Here is a 14,516-nt window from a genome sequence, read left to right as displayed (position 1 = left end):
GAAGATCTAATGAAGCCTCTCCTGGTTTTATTTCCCAGTGGTCCTTTTATGGTGTAAAAAGTCTTCTCTAAGATTCTGTCAATGATAACAACGTGCTTTAGCTTTAAGCTTTAATCAGAGTTCAGCATGTGAGTGCCCTGATAGTAATTCTTGCCAAATAGCAGCCATGTCCACATTTGTGGGACTGAGTTTGCTGTATTAAAGATTACATTGTACTTTCGAAGTAAGATTTAGATTATGAATTCTTAAGCAGACTTTAAGGGCAGAACATCAGCTGCTGGAAGGACATCTGGGTTTTGTTGTGCAGAGGCTGGATTTTTTAATATGAAACCAAAACACAGTAAAAACACTACCCTAGAAGGTCCTTAGCTCTTTTTTTTTCAGTGAGCTTGGGAACTAGATTCTAACAACCAGATTCAAGTTTGTTTTTCTAAAACATTATGGTATAAATCAGTAATTGCTATGATTTCCTGAAATTGTTGGGGACTGTGGGTAAATAGTTGAAACACATAAAGCATGGGTCACAAGCTGTGGGAATGTGATGTTGCAAGAGTCTCATCTGAGGTGGCCTAAGAAAGGTCTCTGAAGTAAAAAACCCAAATCATTCCATGTGGGGGATGAGGGTGGCGAAAATGTCCTCGGGTGTTTCATGCAAAGATAAGTGTAGCATTGGCTACACTTAAAAGTGTTTCATTGGCTTCTCATTGGAGAAGCCAATGGTGAGAATGTTGCAGGACGATTTTGAGTCACGGTGTCATGGGTCATGTCTAATATAATATCAGAAAAGTTGTGGAATAGACTGTATGGAGAAAGATGTCATTGTAACTACTTTTGGGAGGTCCATGCCTCCCCCACAGCCCCACAGTGTTGACTTAGCAAAGGCTGCACATCTCTATAGTACTGGTTCCCCAGCGGCCCCCAGGGCCTTGGGAGGAGGACTGAGACTGGTGCTGAGAATTCTTAGCATTTTGAAGCAGCTGTTATTGTGGAATCTCTACAGTGTGCCAGGAACCATGCTGGAAGTGTGACACTGACTCTTCACAACTTCTCATGAGGGAGATGTTCTTATCATTATGTAAAAGATGAGGAAACTGGGGGTAAGAGAATGCGAGTAACTTAGCCATGGCTAGCTTGCTGCTTGGCACTCTTGGATGGTACTAGATAACTACTCAGGTTAGCGTAAACCAGAAAAGAAGGGGGAGTTATTTGATAAAAATATTGAGATGTCTATGGAACTCTAGGGCAGGAATGTGGTGGGCCCCTGGGCAGGGTGGAATCTTTGGTCTGGGTTCTCTTGGGCCTAGGCAGCCTCTCTCTGCCCATCTGTCTCTGCCTCTTTCTCATGCCAGCTTCATAGGGTATCTGCACTGATCTTCGCTGTGTGACAGGACAGTCCTCAGCTTCCCAGAACACGGCCTGTTACTGTTCAGCCAAAGGGCAGTTCTGACTCATCTCTTTGCTGACTCTCACTCCTTCCTTCTCCTCCCTGCTTGGCATCTCTCTGCTTCAAAGTCTCCAGGAAGCAACTCTGATGGATGAGGGGTCATAAACCTTCCTGAAAGGAACTTGGTTACCACTTTATGACATCTTTCCCCTTAATAACAGCTTCTTCAGACTAGAGAAAAATAATGAAGTTGATAAGAGGTTAGCTGTCTAATTATCTCTTGGAGAGTAGTTTTGCTTGGATTTGGGAGGTGTGGAAGTCCTGTGGGAAGACCCCTGGGAGGGTGGTCAGAGGGCTAGGTGTCTAGTTAGGTAAGATTCTGGGTTTGTTTCTTAGCCTTACTCTGTTTCAGTTTTCTCATATGTTCTATGGGCTATTCCCTGTCTCCCTCAGAGGTATAATGTGTGGTGAATATCTGTGCCAGCATAGATGAGAAACTCTGTAAACATTAAAACATGAGATGATTTCATAATCATGATAATGGATATTATTATTGATACTGCTAATATTATTATCATATGAACTGTAACAGGAATGATCAGTAACAAAGGAATAGTTGTTCTTAACATTGAATGAAGATAAGTAAAGAATTCAGGACACTGATAAATGACACGGTTTCCTTGAGATCTGAGGGTGTGTGGAGCGACCAGCCCATTTTGATGACTGTTTCTTGATGGTTGAGGTTGAACCTGCCCTTGCTGAAAACAGGTGCTTAAGTCTCCCTAACTCAATCTTCACTGCAGTCTATGAACCCTCTAACATTTAGAGTATGCATCCAGTCAATCTTATTGGCAGTAATAAACCATTTATGGGGCACTGACTGTGTGCATGTTATTTTCCTAAGCCCTTTGCAAATGGATAGTCTCATTTACTTCTGCCAACAACCCTATGCAGCAGGGTTTTTTTAAATCTCCATTTTATAGATGTTAAATATAAGCTTTTCAAACCTCAGTGTGCCTCAGAATCACCTAGAGGTTGATTTGGGGGCCTGCTATCAGAGTTTCTGATTTTAGTAGATAATCTGCATATCTAGTAAGTTCCCAGGTGGTGTTGGTGCTGCTGATCTTTGAGGCCCATTGGCTTAGAAATATTAGATAATTTATTCAGGAGAATAATACTATTAATTGGAAACCTAGGACTCAGATGAGGTCTGTAGGATTCTAAAGTCCATGCTTTAAAAGTCAGTTACCTGACTTTATTGCCTTTACCTTTACCAAGAGTTTGATCTGGTACAACTTAAGGGAGGGTAATTTAAGTTTGGTATTATTGGCAATATAAATAAATGGCTCTTGGTCCCGCCTATCCTCCTTCTTCCCAGTTAGGAAACTGCTTCTCTTTAAAGGAAGTATGGCTGCCATCCTGCCCTCACTCTGAAGGTGGAAAGAGCTACATTCAAATCATAGTCCCAGACTAGGGAGGTAGAGGGCTCCTGCAGGCTGGACCCATTCTGCGGTTGGACAGGTGGCTTCAGGTACCAAGATTCTGATCTGAGAACCCTCACTCACCTGGCTGCTCTATGTGTGTGAATACTGGGGGTTAATAATAGTACTAGAATATTTGAAAATTTGTAGAAATAGCAGAGAACAAGGCTCTAAAGGTATTTGTACTTTTGTTTAAAAACAATTTTTCTATGTGCTTGGTTGCAGATTAAAGGCCTACCTGAAGGTTTTGCTCATCCAAAAATAGGGTCCAATTATTCAGTTAAGACTGTAGAGAAGACATGGAAAGCTCTGCAGGACTTCAAGGAGGGCAATGCCATCTTTACCTTCCCAAATACTCCAGTGAAGTGTGCTGGAGCCCCCCAGAAGATCATGTATTTATCAGAAGCCTACTTCAGAAAGGTATGCTTCCTCTCCAGCACAGAGGGGAGGGGTAGACAGTGACAATACAGTGATCACCAGAAATCCATCTTTGTCCCTATCATAGAATCTTTTTTATTTCTAAATTTTTATTCCATATGTACAAAATTATATAATTGGAAGTTTACAAGAAAAAAGAGAACAGTCACTCATATTCCATTTGCTCTAATAAAGCTCCTGTCATCAATTTGACATGTCCTTTCAAAGTTTTTTTACAATAGGCTTTTAAAGAATATGATTACCATTATACTGTACCCATCAATTCAGTTGTATCACATATTATTAGTCTTTATGACATACTTTTTAGTATGGGTATATAAAAATCCACTGAGGAACTATATTAGAGATTGTTTAAATACTTCCATATCTGTAATTAGACAATTAATTGCAAATCATTCACTTTTCTATATAATGCCATCCTCAACTGCTTCCAATCATATTTAAGGTTTTGAATATTTTCTTGCTCTTGATATGCATTTTTGCAAATATAAAGGTAAAATGCCAATTTTAAAGGAAAAAAATGTTCATATGAAACTTTGAACTTTTGTGGAAAGAGATTTTGGGTGGGGGTGGCTTTCTCAGCTTTTTCCCAACACCCTTTGTGTAAGGGTGGATGTTTGCAGTTCAAGTTATGCCTGGCATGAGATTGTGAGGACAGCTCTTCTCACCCACTGTGCCCATGTCTGAGATGGACACTTGGGTCATCAAAGTGTGGTTTGACTAAAGACACTGACAGGACTCAAAGAAGGCTGTGGTTCTATAAAGATACCCATGGGGAGAAGGGGTATGGAAGCTGGGACTGAAGAGTTGATGAATGTGCATTTGGAACTTGGCACTGGTCGGGACTCACCTGAGTTCTGTAAACTGCAACAACCCTGTAGGGTAGGGAATGAAGAGATAGCTCCAATTATCATTTCTGACTCTAGAAAAGTTTATTCTGGGTCATAAGGGGTTGACACAACCTTTTGAGGTTCTTACCCACCTATCTTCTTCATATGGTGAGATCCAGGTAAGAGAATCCTAAAAAGAGTGGAATAAATGAAAGGGCAGGAGACCAGCTGTTTCTTCCATCCTGGGAGTTCCCTTTTCAAAACTCTTTTCTCCTACGTCTTGGAAGTCCTGGGAGGAAGGTTCTCTCTCAGGTGCCATAAGATCTTAGAATTTGAGAGAACACTGTCCTCTTCAGAACACCAAGGCCGTAGGAACTCTTTTATTCAGTGTTATTCCTACAGCACCCAGAACAATACCTGGCCAGTTCAAGGACTTCAGTAAATATTTATTGAGTGATGGAATCGTGAGTATATGAATAAGCAGTTCAGCTCTAATCTTTCTTTACCTGGACTTGACCTTTGCCTCTATTCTTTGGTGGAACAAACCTCCAACTCAAGGATGTGTACTTAGTTGTTGTGTCTTGGGCAGAAAATAAAAAAGAGGCATTGGATCAACCCACACCTTACCCTACCAGGTTACAGAGATGTAAAGATGCAAAAAAAAGCTGACAAATTTTCTTCTGAGGGTTTTAATTCTTATCTGGGTTTTTTTTTTTTTTTTTAAACAGATGGCTAAAGTATGCTCTGGTATTGGTTGTTTGTCTTCTTTCATTTTTTTTAGACTGGAAAGCGATCCAAGGCCAATATAATTTTTAACACTGCTCTTGGAACAATTTTTGGGGTTAAGAAGTATGCAGATGCCCTGCAGGAGATCATCCAGGAGAGGAACCTCACTGTGAACTACAAGCAAAACCTCATTGAAGTCCGAGCTGATAAACAAGAGGCTGTTTTTGAGAACCTGGATAAACCTGGAGAGACCCAAGTGTTTTCAGTGAGTGTCAAGGTCAAGGTGATTGCCTGAGGTCTTGTCTGCTGATCTGAGCGTGGATGTAGACTCTAGGTCCCTATCTACCATCATCACATGCCAAGGAAGAGTGGTTAAAATGAGCATCTGAGGGCATTGGGGAGGTGGAACAAAATGGGTTGGGAAGAACAAATTGGAAGAGGCTGTGTCAGTGGGAGGCAGAGGGTTTATCTACTAGTGGCAAGTGAACTTTTATCCCATTCCTTTGACTACTTTTCCTGGTACTACATTACTGGAAGCAGCCAAAAATATTTCACCACTTGATTGATTGATTGACTGATTGGTACTAGGGAGTAAACTCAGGCACTCACCACTGAGCCACATCTTCAGTCCTATTTTGTATTTTATTTGGAAGCAAGGTCTTACTGAGTTGCTTAGTGCCTCACTTTTGCTGAGTCTGGCTTTGTTGTTTTTCTTTTATTTTTTTAAGTATTTATTTTTTAGTTGGAGTTGAACACAACATCTTTATTTATTTATGTTTATGTGGTGCTGAGGATCGAATCCCAGGCCTCACAGGTATGAGGCCAGCGCTCTACCGCGGAGCCACAACCCTAGCCCCTTGAGGCTGGCTTTGAACTCATGATCCTCTTGCCTTAGCTTCCAGAGTCTCTGGGTTTATAGGAGTCCATACCACTTTAGTTATCACCTAAAGAGTTGAGGGAGGGTTTCCTGAAATGCAGGATGCGATGGTAGTCGCAACTTGTGGCCTGTGAGAAAAAGCCCTTCTTGTGAGCAGGAAGCAATGCTGGGAGTACTTCAAGAGTAACAGGGGTGTCTTTCACCTGTGGAAGAGACTGTCTGTTAATGTCTTTCACTTGTGCATAAAAGTCAGCATTTCAAAGTCCTTCTTGAAGAATCTGGCAGAACTCCTACCTTTTCTGGAGAGATCTAGCTTTTCTTGTAAGGGCTTGGCCTTTATGTGTCTCAGTTTCTTCTGTGAAGTGTTGATAGTACTTTATAGAGGCATTACAAGGATTAAGAACAAGATGTAAGGGAACCTGGAGGAGAATATTAGTTTACACCATTCTGGCAAGAGCTGTTAGCAGTGAGGAAGCATTACACAGTCACATATTATTCATTCAGCATTTAAAGAATGAAGGGTTCCATAAAAAGGAATTTTGAGGTGAATCAAAGATCAGTCTTCTGAACATGAAAATTTCAAATTTTAAGTATTTTAGCTCAAAGTCTTTCTAAAATTGATTGCCCATATCTTCCCTTTCTTAAATGAAGTACACCGAATATCATTAAAAATGCTACTGATGACTCAGGGTCATAACTTCAAAAAACTTTTATTTGGAAAACTTTCAAATTTAGAGAAGTTGCAAAAATAAAAAGAACATAAAGAAAATTGTATAAGTTTTACCTGGATTCATTTATGGTGTTTTATGCCATTTGCTTTAGTTATATCATTTGAGCACTCTTTGTCTATCTATCTATACACCTTTATCAGTTTTACCAAAGATAAGTTAGAGACATATCAAATATTATTATGTCCCCCTTACTCCTAAATACTTTAGTATACATTTCCTAAGTTCGGGGAATTTTATTGCATAAACATAGAAGTTCTCAACTTGGTAAATTTGGCACAGATACTTTTTTTTTTTTTTTTTGGATACTAGGGATCAAACCTGTGGGAAGTCTGTTTTTTTGTTTTTTTTTTTTCTAATTTCAAGACAGGGTTTAACTAAGTTGCCAAGGCTGGCCTAGAATTTATAATTTATAATCCTCCTGCCTCAGTCTTCCAAGTCACTGGGATCACAGGTGTGCACCACCACTCCTTGCACAGATACATCATTTTAATCTACTATTTATATGCATTTTTTTTTGTCAACTGACCCAATAGCATTGACTGTACTTTTCCTCTCCAGTACAGGACCTCAGGGACCTAATATATAGTTAAGCATTGCATTTAATTGTGATGTCTCTTTAGCCTCTTTTAAACTGGAACATTTCTTTGTCTTCTAAAACACTGACATTTTGGAATAATATAGTCCCCCTCTACCACTTGTTTAAAAAATACAATCTTCCACATTTTGGGTTTGACTACAGTTTCTTTTGATTAGTTTTGGGTGATTCTTTCTATACTGGACCATTTTATAACCAAGGTTGTGTCCTTCTAGGGAACCTCATTTGTATGCACACAATGTTCATTATCCTTTTATGGATGATGTGTATTTTGAGCATCAAGTTATAATCCAGTTTTTCCATTGAATAGGTACTATTCATTTTCTACCCCGCTAATATGAAAGTCTGTAGGGGGATACCGTAAGACCATATAAACACTGTACTCATTAAAGTTCCCTGTAAACATAGTAACCATTGATGACACTTGCCTAGTTTAGTCTTTACTGTGGTGGTTAGAAAATTATTGCTTTCTAACTTCATAATTCCATCTCCTCTACCAGTAGGTTCTTGGCATTCTGTCATTAAGAGCCTTTCTTCTCTTAATTACTGGTATGGACTCATGAATTTTTATTACTCCCCAATAGTTTATAATTCATTTATGTCCTTAATTACTTTGGTGCCCAGATTTGGTCAGTGGGAGCCTTCCTGCCAGTTCCAGGATGACTTGTTTTTCAGAACTTTTGTCACAGGATGTCCCTGGTCATCTGGTTCTATCAGTTCAGAGTCATCATTTTGAAGGGCTCTCATATAGTGATGTTCAGAGGGCCAACTGGAATGAGAAGGGCTAGTTATCATTTTACAAAAGGGTCTGTGTTTTTGTTTCCATCTCTATTGTTTTTTTAAAGATTGTTGTGTTTTTTTTATACCTTTATTTTTTTAATTTATTTTTATGTGGTACTGAGAATTGAGCCCAGTGCCTTGCACATGCTAGGAGAGCGTTCTACCACTGAGCCCCAGCCCCAGTCCCTGTGTCATTTTTTTTAAAGTATTTATTTTTTAGTTACAGGTGGATATAATATCTTTTTATTTTATTTTTATGTGGTGCTGAGGATCAAACCCAGTGCCTCACTCATGCTAGGCAAGTTCTCTACCTCTGAGCCTCAACCCCAGCCCCCATCTGTATCATTTTTGCAGTTTTTGTGGCTCTCAGAAAATTGCAACTTTTAAAGATTGATTCCGCTCTCATCAGCTCTTAAATGTTATAGACTGGAATATGAAAGAATCAAACTTGTTAAACATTTTAAATAAAGTAAAAGTGAATAAAATATGGGAAAAAAGGATTATATCTGTAATACTGGAATAAGTTACCTGATATATAGTAGATGATTGACAAATATTGAATAAATACAACTCCCATTCATCCATCAAGGCTTAGCTCAAAGATCCCAAAACTAGGATCAGTATCTCTTTGTCTGAGTTCCCATAATACTCCCTTTACCTATTCCCTTGCAATGCAATTGCATTTATTGAGTTTCTGGACTGTTTCTCCAGCTAGGTTCTGTACTCAAGAAGGCAGGGGTGATGGGTCTTTTAATTATATATCCTCATTACCCACACTAGCATCTGGCAATGAATAGGTATTAGAAAAATGTTTGAGTGTACAGGCAGATGAACATGTGGAGAGACAAATAAAAGGAGTAAAGAATGGAAATAAAAAGTGAATGGGGGCTGGGGATGTGGCTCAAGCAGTAGCGTGCTCGCCTGGCATGCGTGTGGCCGGGGTTCCATCCTCAGCACCACATATAAACAAAGATGTTGTATCTGCCAAAAACTGAAAAATAAATATTGAATTCTCTCTCTCTCTCTCTCTCTCTTTAAAAAAAAAAAGTGAATGGACTGTGAGTGAGGTGCCCAAAGCATATACACTTGGGTGAAGGAACTTAACTTTGTAATTTGGTCTCTTTTACTTTGGTTCAACTATGCTCTGGATAGTTGAGTTTGCAGGTAGGGACTTGGATAAATGAATTGTTATTGTTCTTCTAGGAAATTTGTAAAGAAGGAAGATATTTGTGTCTCCTTTGATTGTAGGATTTTAGGTCAGCTATTCTTTCATTTCTACTCTTAATCTGAATTTTAAAAAATCCTCCAAAAGTCTTGTAATCAGTGGTTTTCAATGCTGGCTGCAAGGGAATTACCTGGGAAGCTTTTGAAATGTGCTGACTCCTGGGTTTCCAGCAGAGATTTTTATTAATTGGTCTGGAGTGCAGACCGAGGCCGGGGAGTTCAAAAATTCCCTAATGATTATAATGTTCAACCAGGATAGAGAACAAACACATAAAAAATTAAATGTACTCAATAGCCTAATAGTCTTGGATCCTCAACAGAGAGCTTATGAACTGATCTAGGTTTTCTATGGTTTTAAACATATAAACCTCTGTTTTATATCATAAAGTCTTAGAACTGGAAGGTAAGGAGTAAAGAGGGTGTGTGTGGGGAGAGCTTGTGGGGCTCTAGAGTGATTGAAAAGATGCAAATTTGGATGTTCTCCTTTTGCATAGTATGAAATGCTGCACGTGACACCGCCGATGAGCTCACCAGATGTCCTCAAGACAAGTCCCGTGGCTGATGCTGCTGGCTGGGTGGATGTAGATAAAGAAACTCTGCAGCACAAGAAATACATGAATGTGTTTGGGATCGGGGACTGCACCAACCTTCCTACGTCAAAGACCGCTGCAGCAGTAGGTAGGATACCCAGCTCTGTATCTCCTCTCAAACTGACGTCTCTCCAGGTCTCCATTGTAACAGAAACAAAAGTTTGGCACAAACAGTGTTATATTAATAATGGAAGTCCATTTTGTGGCCTAAAAATGACCTTGACCTCTCTGAGGCCGAAACAAGTTGTCAGTGAACCTAGTGTGGTATGAAGAAGTAAACTTTTGAATGCTTTGTCCCCCAAAAGTGTGATCTTGTCTGCTTTTTCTTCCTTTTTTCTCTTTTGAAAAATTTTCTTTTTGTCCTCAAAAAAAAAAAAAAAAAAAAGAAAGGATTAAGGATTAAACCCAGGGACACTCTACCACTGAGCTTCATCCCCAGCCCTTTTTATTTTATGTTGAGACAGGATCTCACTAAGTTGTTGAGGCTAGCTTTGAACGTGTGATCCTCCTGCTTCAGCCTCCAGAGTTGTGGGGTTAGAGGTGTGCACCATAGTACCCTGCTTTATCTGCCTTTTCTAGGTCAGAGGAGTTGTTTTTAGGGAAAGAACCCTAAACTTTCTAGCTCTCTAGAATTCTGGTACTTCTTATATTGCCATACTCAAATCCCTGGCCTTCTGGGCCCCTGACACCAGACAGGCTGGCTATTATTCTCTTGCCTGAAACACCATAAAACTGGAGAAGCATTTGTTTCCCTAGAAAACACATGCAAGTCAATGAAAACTTGCAGACCAGAAAATTGTTCTGTTAAGACAAACACAGTGGAGCATGCCCTGATTGGTACACGATTAAGGCCTCAGCCTGGAAAACTAAATTCTTCACCTCCATGTTCTGCTCTAGCAGTGATGGGGAGAATTGCCTTTTAGATTGTGTCCTTTACAGACAGGAATGTCTTCTCTGGATGTTATAAAACATGGACCTCCCTGCTGATATGTATGGTTGCATTTGTGTGAATTCCACACTTGTGGAACATACTGTGCTACTTTCCCTTCTTCAACATTAACCCCATTTTGTCCCACCTAGAAAAAACTTAATTATATAATATGTATGTATAATCACACAATAATAATATAATTCTAATATTATAATATTAATTAATATAATTATAGATAAGCTCTAGGTTATGATTTCCAATCTATTTTAATACACCTGTGTCATTTGCATTGAAATATCCACAGAATTGAAAACTTGGGATGTAATGGGTTAAGACAGACTTTCTAAGAAAGCCTCTGAATGTCTTTTTCATCATTAGAGGTAATTTGATGGTTTGAGATTTTTAATTTCAGAAATCTGAAATTTTTAATTTCAGAAATCAAACCAATGAAGAATTTGAAGGCAAGTACAGTGAGTACTCACATGCCATTTAGGTATTAACCAATTATTAATGCTTTTGACATTTGCTTTGTCACTCTTGGAACTTTTTTGCTGAGTCATTTGAAAGCGCAGTTTAGATACGGTAATATTTTACTTCAAGTACTTCATTCTGAATCTCCTAGGAGAAAGGACATTTTCCTCCATATCTATACAAGACTATTATCATGTCTAAGAAATTTAACATTACTTAATGAAATCATGTCATATGTATAATCCAGTTTGAATTTTTCCAATTTTCCTAAAAATGTCCTTTGTAGCTCTCCCATCCCCTTTAAGTCCTGTCAAGGACCACACGCTGCACTGGTTGTCACGACTCTCCCATCTCCTTTCATCTGGAACAGGCCTTCTGAAATTTGTATTTTTGCTTTAATGACATGAGCAGTTTTGAGGGGTCTACACATCTAGACTGGTTATCTTGTAGAATATCCCACAATTTAGAAATTGTCTAGTTGGTCTAGTTTTTTTTTTTTTTTTTTTTTGATTGAACATGGGGCCTTGGCCCTGCTTGGCAAGTTCTCTTACTGCTGACTTACATCTCCAGCATTGTCTAGTTGTTTTCTTATGGCTAGATTCAGGTTAAGTGTTTTAGTGGGAATCTTTGTATCTCCTCTGGCCCTGCAGGAGCCATTATGCTAATTTTGTCTTGTTTTTGGTGAAGCTTGATCTTATCATTGGGTTAATTAAAGGATATATACCTCCCACTTCCTGTGGCCAAACCACCTTTTTTCTTTATAATTTATATGTAGTTTGAGGGGTAATACTTTTAATACATTCACTTAATGCAAGCCTACCTGCATTTGGTGGAAATACTGTGACTAGAAGCCCAGATTATGCAAAATTTGGCTTATTTCAAACCAACCAACCAACCAACCAACCAACCAACCAACTAACCCACCAACCAACAAACATGCATTTAATTCAATATTTCAGGTAGATGGTATTAAATATGGTTGAACAAAAATTACAGTTTGTTTTGTAATGGCAAAGCCTTGCTCTCAGGCCTGTCTTCCATTGGCTCAGCTTTTATATTCCTCGAGCCATGAAGAGATCATCCCTGTTGTTTTTATATCTGCTTTCTTAGAATCTATATTCTATTATATGGTTTTTCCAGATCTATTGTACAAATCCACTCTTGGTTTGTATTTGGGTTCTTTTCAACTCATTTCATATCTAACAGTATTGCAGTGAATGCTGCTCTTTGTCATTTCACATCTGTGAATATCTATTCCAGCTTTCTCCAAGGAGGTTGGCATTTCTCATTAGGTTCCCCTCTGCTAGGCCTCTGAGTGTCCCGAGGCAATGTTCACACTTCTTCTGCAGTCATTCCTTTCCAGACTCTCCAGACCATTATGCTATTGTGAGTAAGACCTTGTCTTGCTGTGTTGAATGTGGCTTTCTTGGGGCTTCCCGCCTTTCTCTGCTTTTCTCTGCCCTAGGAGTCTCCTTTAATTACCTATAGCACAGCACAGCCAAGACTAGGATGGCACTTAACAAAGATTAACTGAGGGCTTTGGCATAACAGAAGGAGGTTGTAATACAGGGAAGAGCACAACTCATATTTGCCTGTGCACTTGCACATTGAGCCTGGGCATGGAGTATGGCTGCTTACTGGGGCCATGGGCCTAACCTCTCTGCTATGACACCAACTGGCCATGTTGCCCTGCAGCAGGGGCCTCCTCAGATCTTCTCAGTATAGATTCCAGACTCCTTATGGCCTTAAAGACAAAGTTTTCCAAAAGGGAAGCATTATATTTAGAAATATTGCTAATATTGAATATTGAATAGTGGGCAATGAATAGTGGGCAATTTAATAGTTTTAAGTGGAGTTGTTTCCTTCTCTTTCTTTCTCTCTCTCTCTCTCTTTTTTTGAACCTCTTTATTCTAGAGAAAAAAGAAAATCCTCATTGCTTTTTTAATTTGAGCATCATCAAACTAAACTTTTCAGGCCAAGTAGAGCCTGCTGCCTATTTTTGTACAGTTGACTAAGAACAGTTTCGATGACAGAACAATTAATGATCAGTTCAATAATAGATAGCAATAACGTTTTACTTATTCTAAAAAAAATTCATTATTCTATTAGTGAGAATTAGTAGACCTGTATTATAAAAATTTATTATATTTTGAATTTCATCAACAAGATTTTTGTGGAAAGTTGCTTTTCTTTTTTGTTATCTAAAATCTTTGCTTCTTGTGTCTTGACTCACAAGATGTAAATATTTTCTTTACAGAAAAAAATTTCTGATCCCTAATTTCCTGATTAATGTTACTTTAATGAGAGCTTTGTGATATAAAAGCAATGTATGTTTCCTTGAAAGTAAACCTAATGTTTTATCTCTGGGTACTGCTCATTTCTTTTGGTAGTCTTAATTATTCAGAATTGAACACACAGTGGGATTAGATGATATTAAGTAATTATTGCTAATATTTTTGGGTATAAAAATGCTATTGTTCTTGAGTTAAAACCTCATACCTATTAGAGATACACAGAAATATTTATGGTGAGTTGGTATGCTGCCTGCTATATAAATATTACATGTGTGCGTGCACATGTCTGTGTGTGTGCACACACACACATCATTTACAATGGGTTAGATGAAATAAGAATGGCAGTGTTCAAACATTCTCATAATAAAAAAGGCAGCTGTTCTGCTCTTGTCATTGCAAAACAAAAACACACATCTGTAGGTATGCTAAGAGAGAGAGGTCAATGTGTAGATGGATGCATATAGATCTACATCTGTATCCATCTGGTCCAGCCTCACCCTGCAGAGTGGAAGTCCCAGTGTTTTACTGAGTCAGATATATCTGGGGTTGCCAATCTAGGCTGTCTGTGAGCAGGGACACAGGGGTATCCTGGATGGCTATGAGACACAGGGACACGCAGACCAAGCTGACAGCCATCAGCCCCCAGGAAGAGAGGGAACAGGGTTGGAGTAAGACCATCTTTATAATCCTGTTGAAGATAGTTGGTGCTTTAATTTCTAAACAATAGAGACTTCCCTGTGGACTTCTGATGAACTGAAGGACCCTCCCCCATCCCCACATATACACCTCTGTCTCTAGTAATAGAACTTCAAGATCTAAGGAGGGTCTTGTTCCACTCTAGGGTGATGGGAAATAGAATCTTCTTAACTTGTTTACATTAAAGTCATTTGCAAATTAGTTTTCATGGAAAATCTAGACACTTATATTTTTTTCTGACTTTTCCTTTTCTCTTATAGCTGCCCAATCAGGAATACTTGATAGAACAATTTCTCTGATTATGAAGAATCAAATACCAAAGAAGAAGGTTTGTATACCTTGCAATAATCAGTCTCAATTATCACCTTCTGTTCTGTGTGAAAATGGTGTTTTCCCACAATTTTGCCACTTTCTTAATTAGTTTCTTCAATACAGGTACTTTAGTTTTTTGCCTTCAGTACTGTTTTG

The 14,516-nt window shown here is 38.8% G+C and overlaps 1 protein-coding gene across 6 annotated transcripts in view; it reads left to right on the top strand.

The window, feature by feature from the left end:
• Sqor (sulfide quinone oxidoreductase) overlaps nucleotides 1-14,516 on the top strand; it is a 47,180-nt gene that overhangs the window by 30,834 nt on the left and 1,830 nt on the right. For all 6 annotated transcript variants that reach the window (XM_078049673.1, XM_078049674.1, XM_078049672.1 and 3 more), the window contains 4 exons: nucleotides 3,091-3,285; nucleotides 4,915-5,124; nucleotides 9,561-9,744; nucleotides 14,309-14,376. In XM_078049673.1, the coding sequence (XP_077905799.1) occupies nucleotides 3,091-3,285; nucleotides 4,915-5,124; nucleotides 9,561-9,744; nucleotides 14,309-14,376 (657 nt within the window). The remainder of the gene's footprint in view (nucleotides 1-3,090; nucleotides 3,286-4,914; nucleotides 5,125-9,560; nucleotides 9,745-14,308; nucleotides 14,377-14,516) is intronic.

Source organism: Ictidomys tridecemlineatus, chromosome 5 (assembly GCF_052094955.1).
Source record: "Ictidomys tridecemlineatus isolate mIctTri1 chromosome 5, mIctTri1.hap1, whole genome shotgun sequence".
Lineage (NCBI taxonomy): Eukaryota > Metazoa > Chordata > Mammalia > Rodentia > Sciuridae > Ictidomys > Ictidomys tridecemlineatus.
Note: the sequence above shows the minus strand (reverse complement) of the source record. Positions and strands in the feature narration are given on the sequence as shown.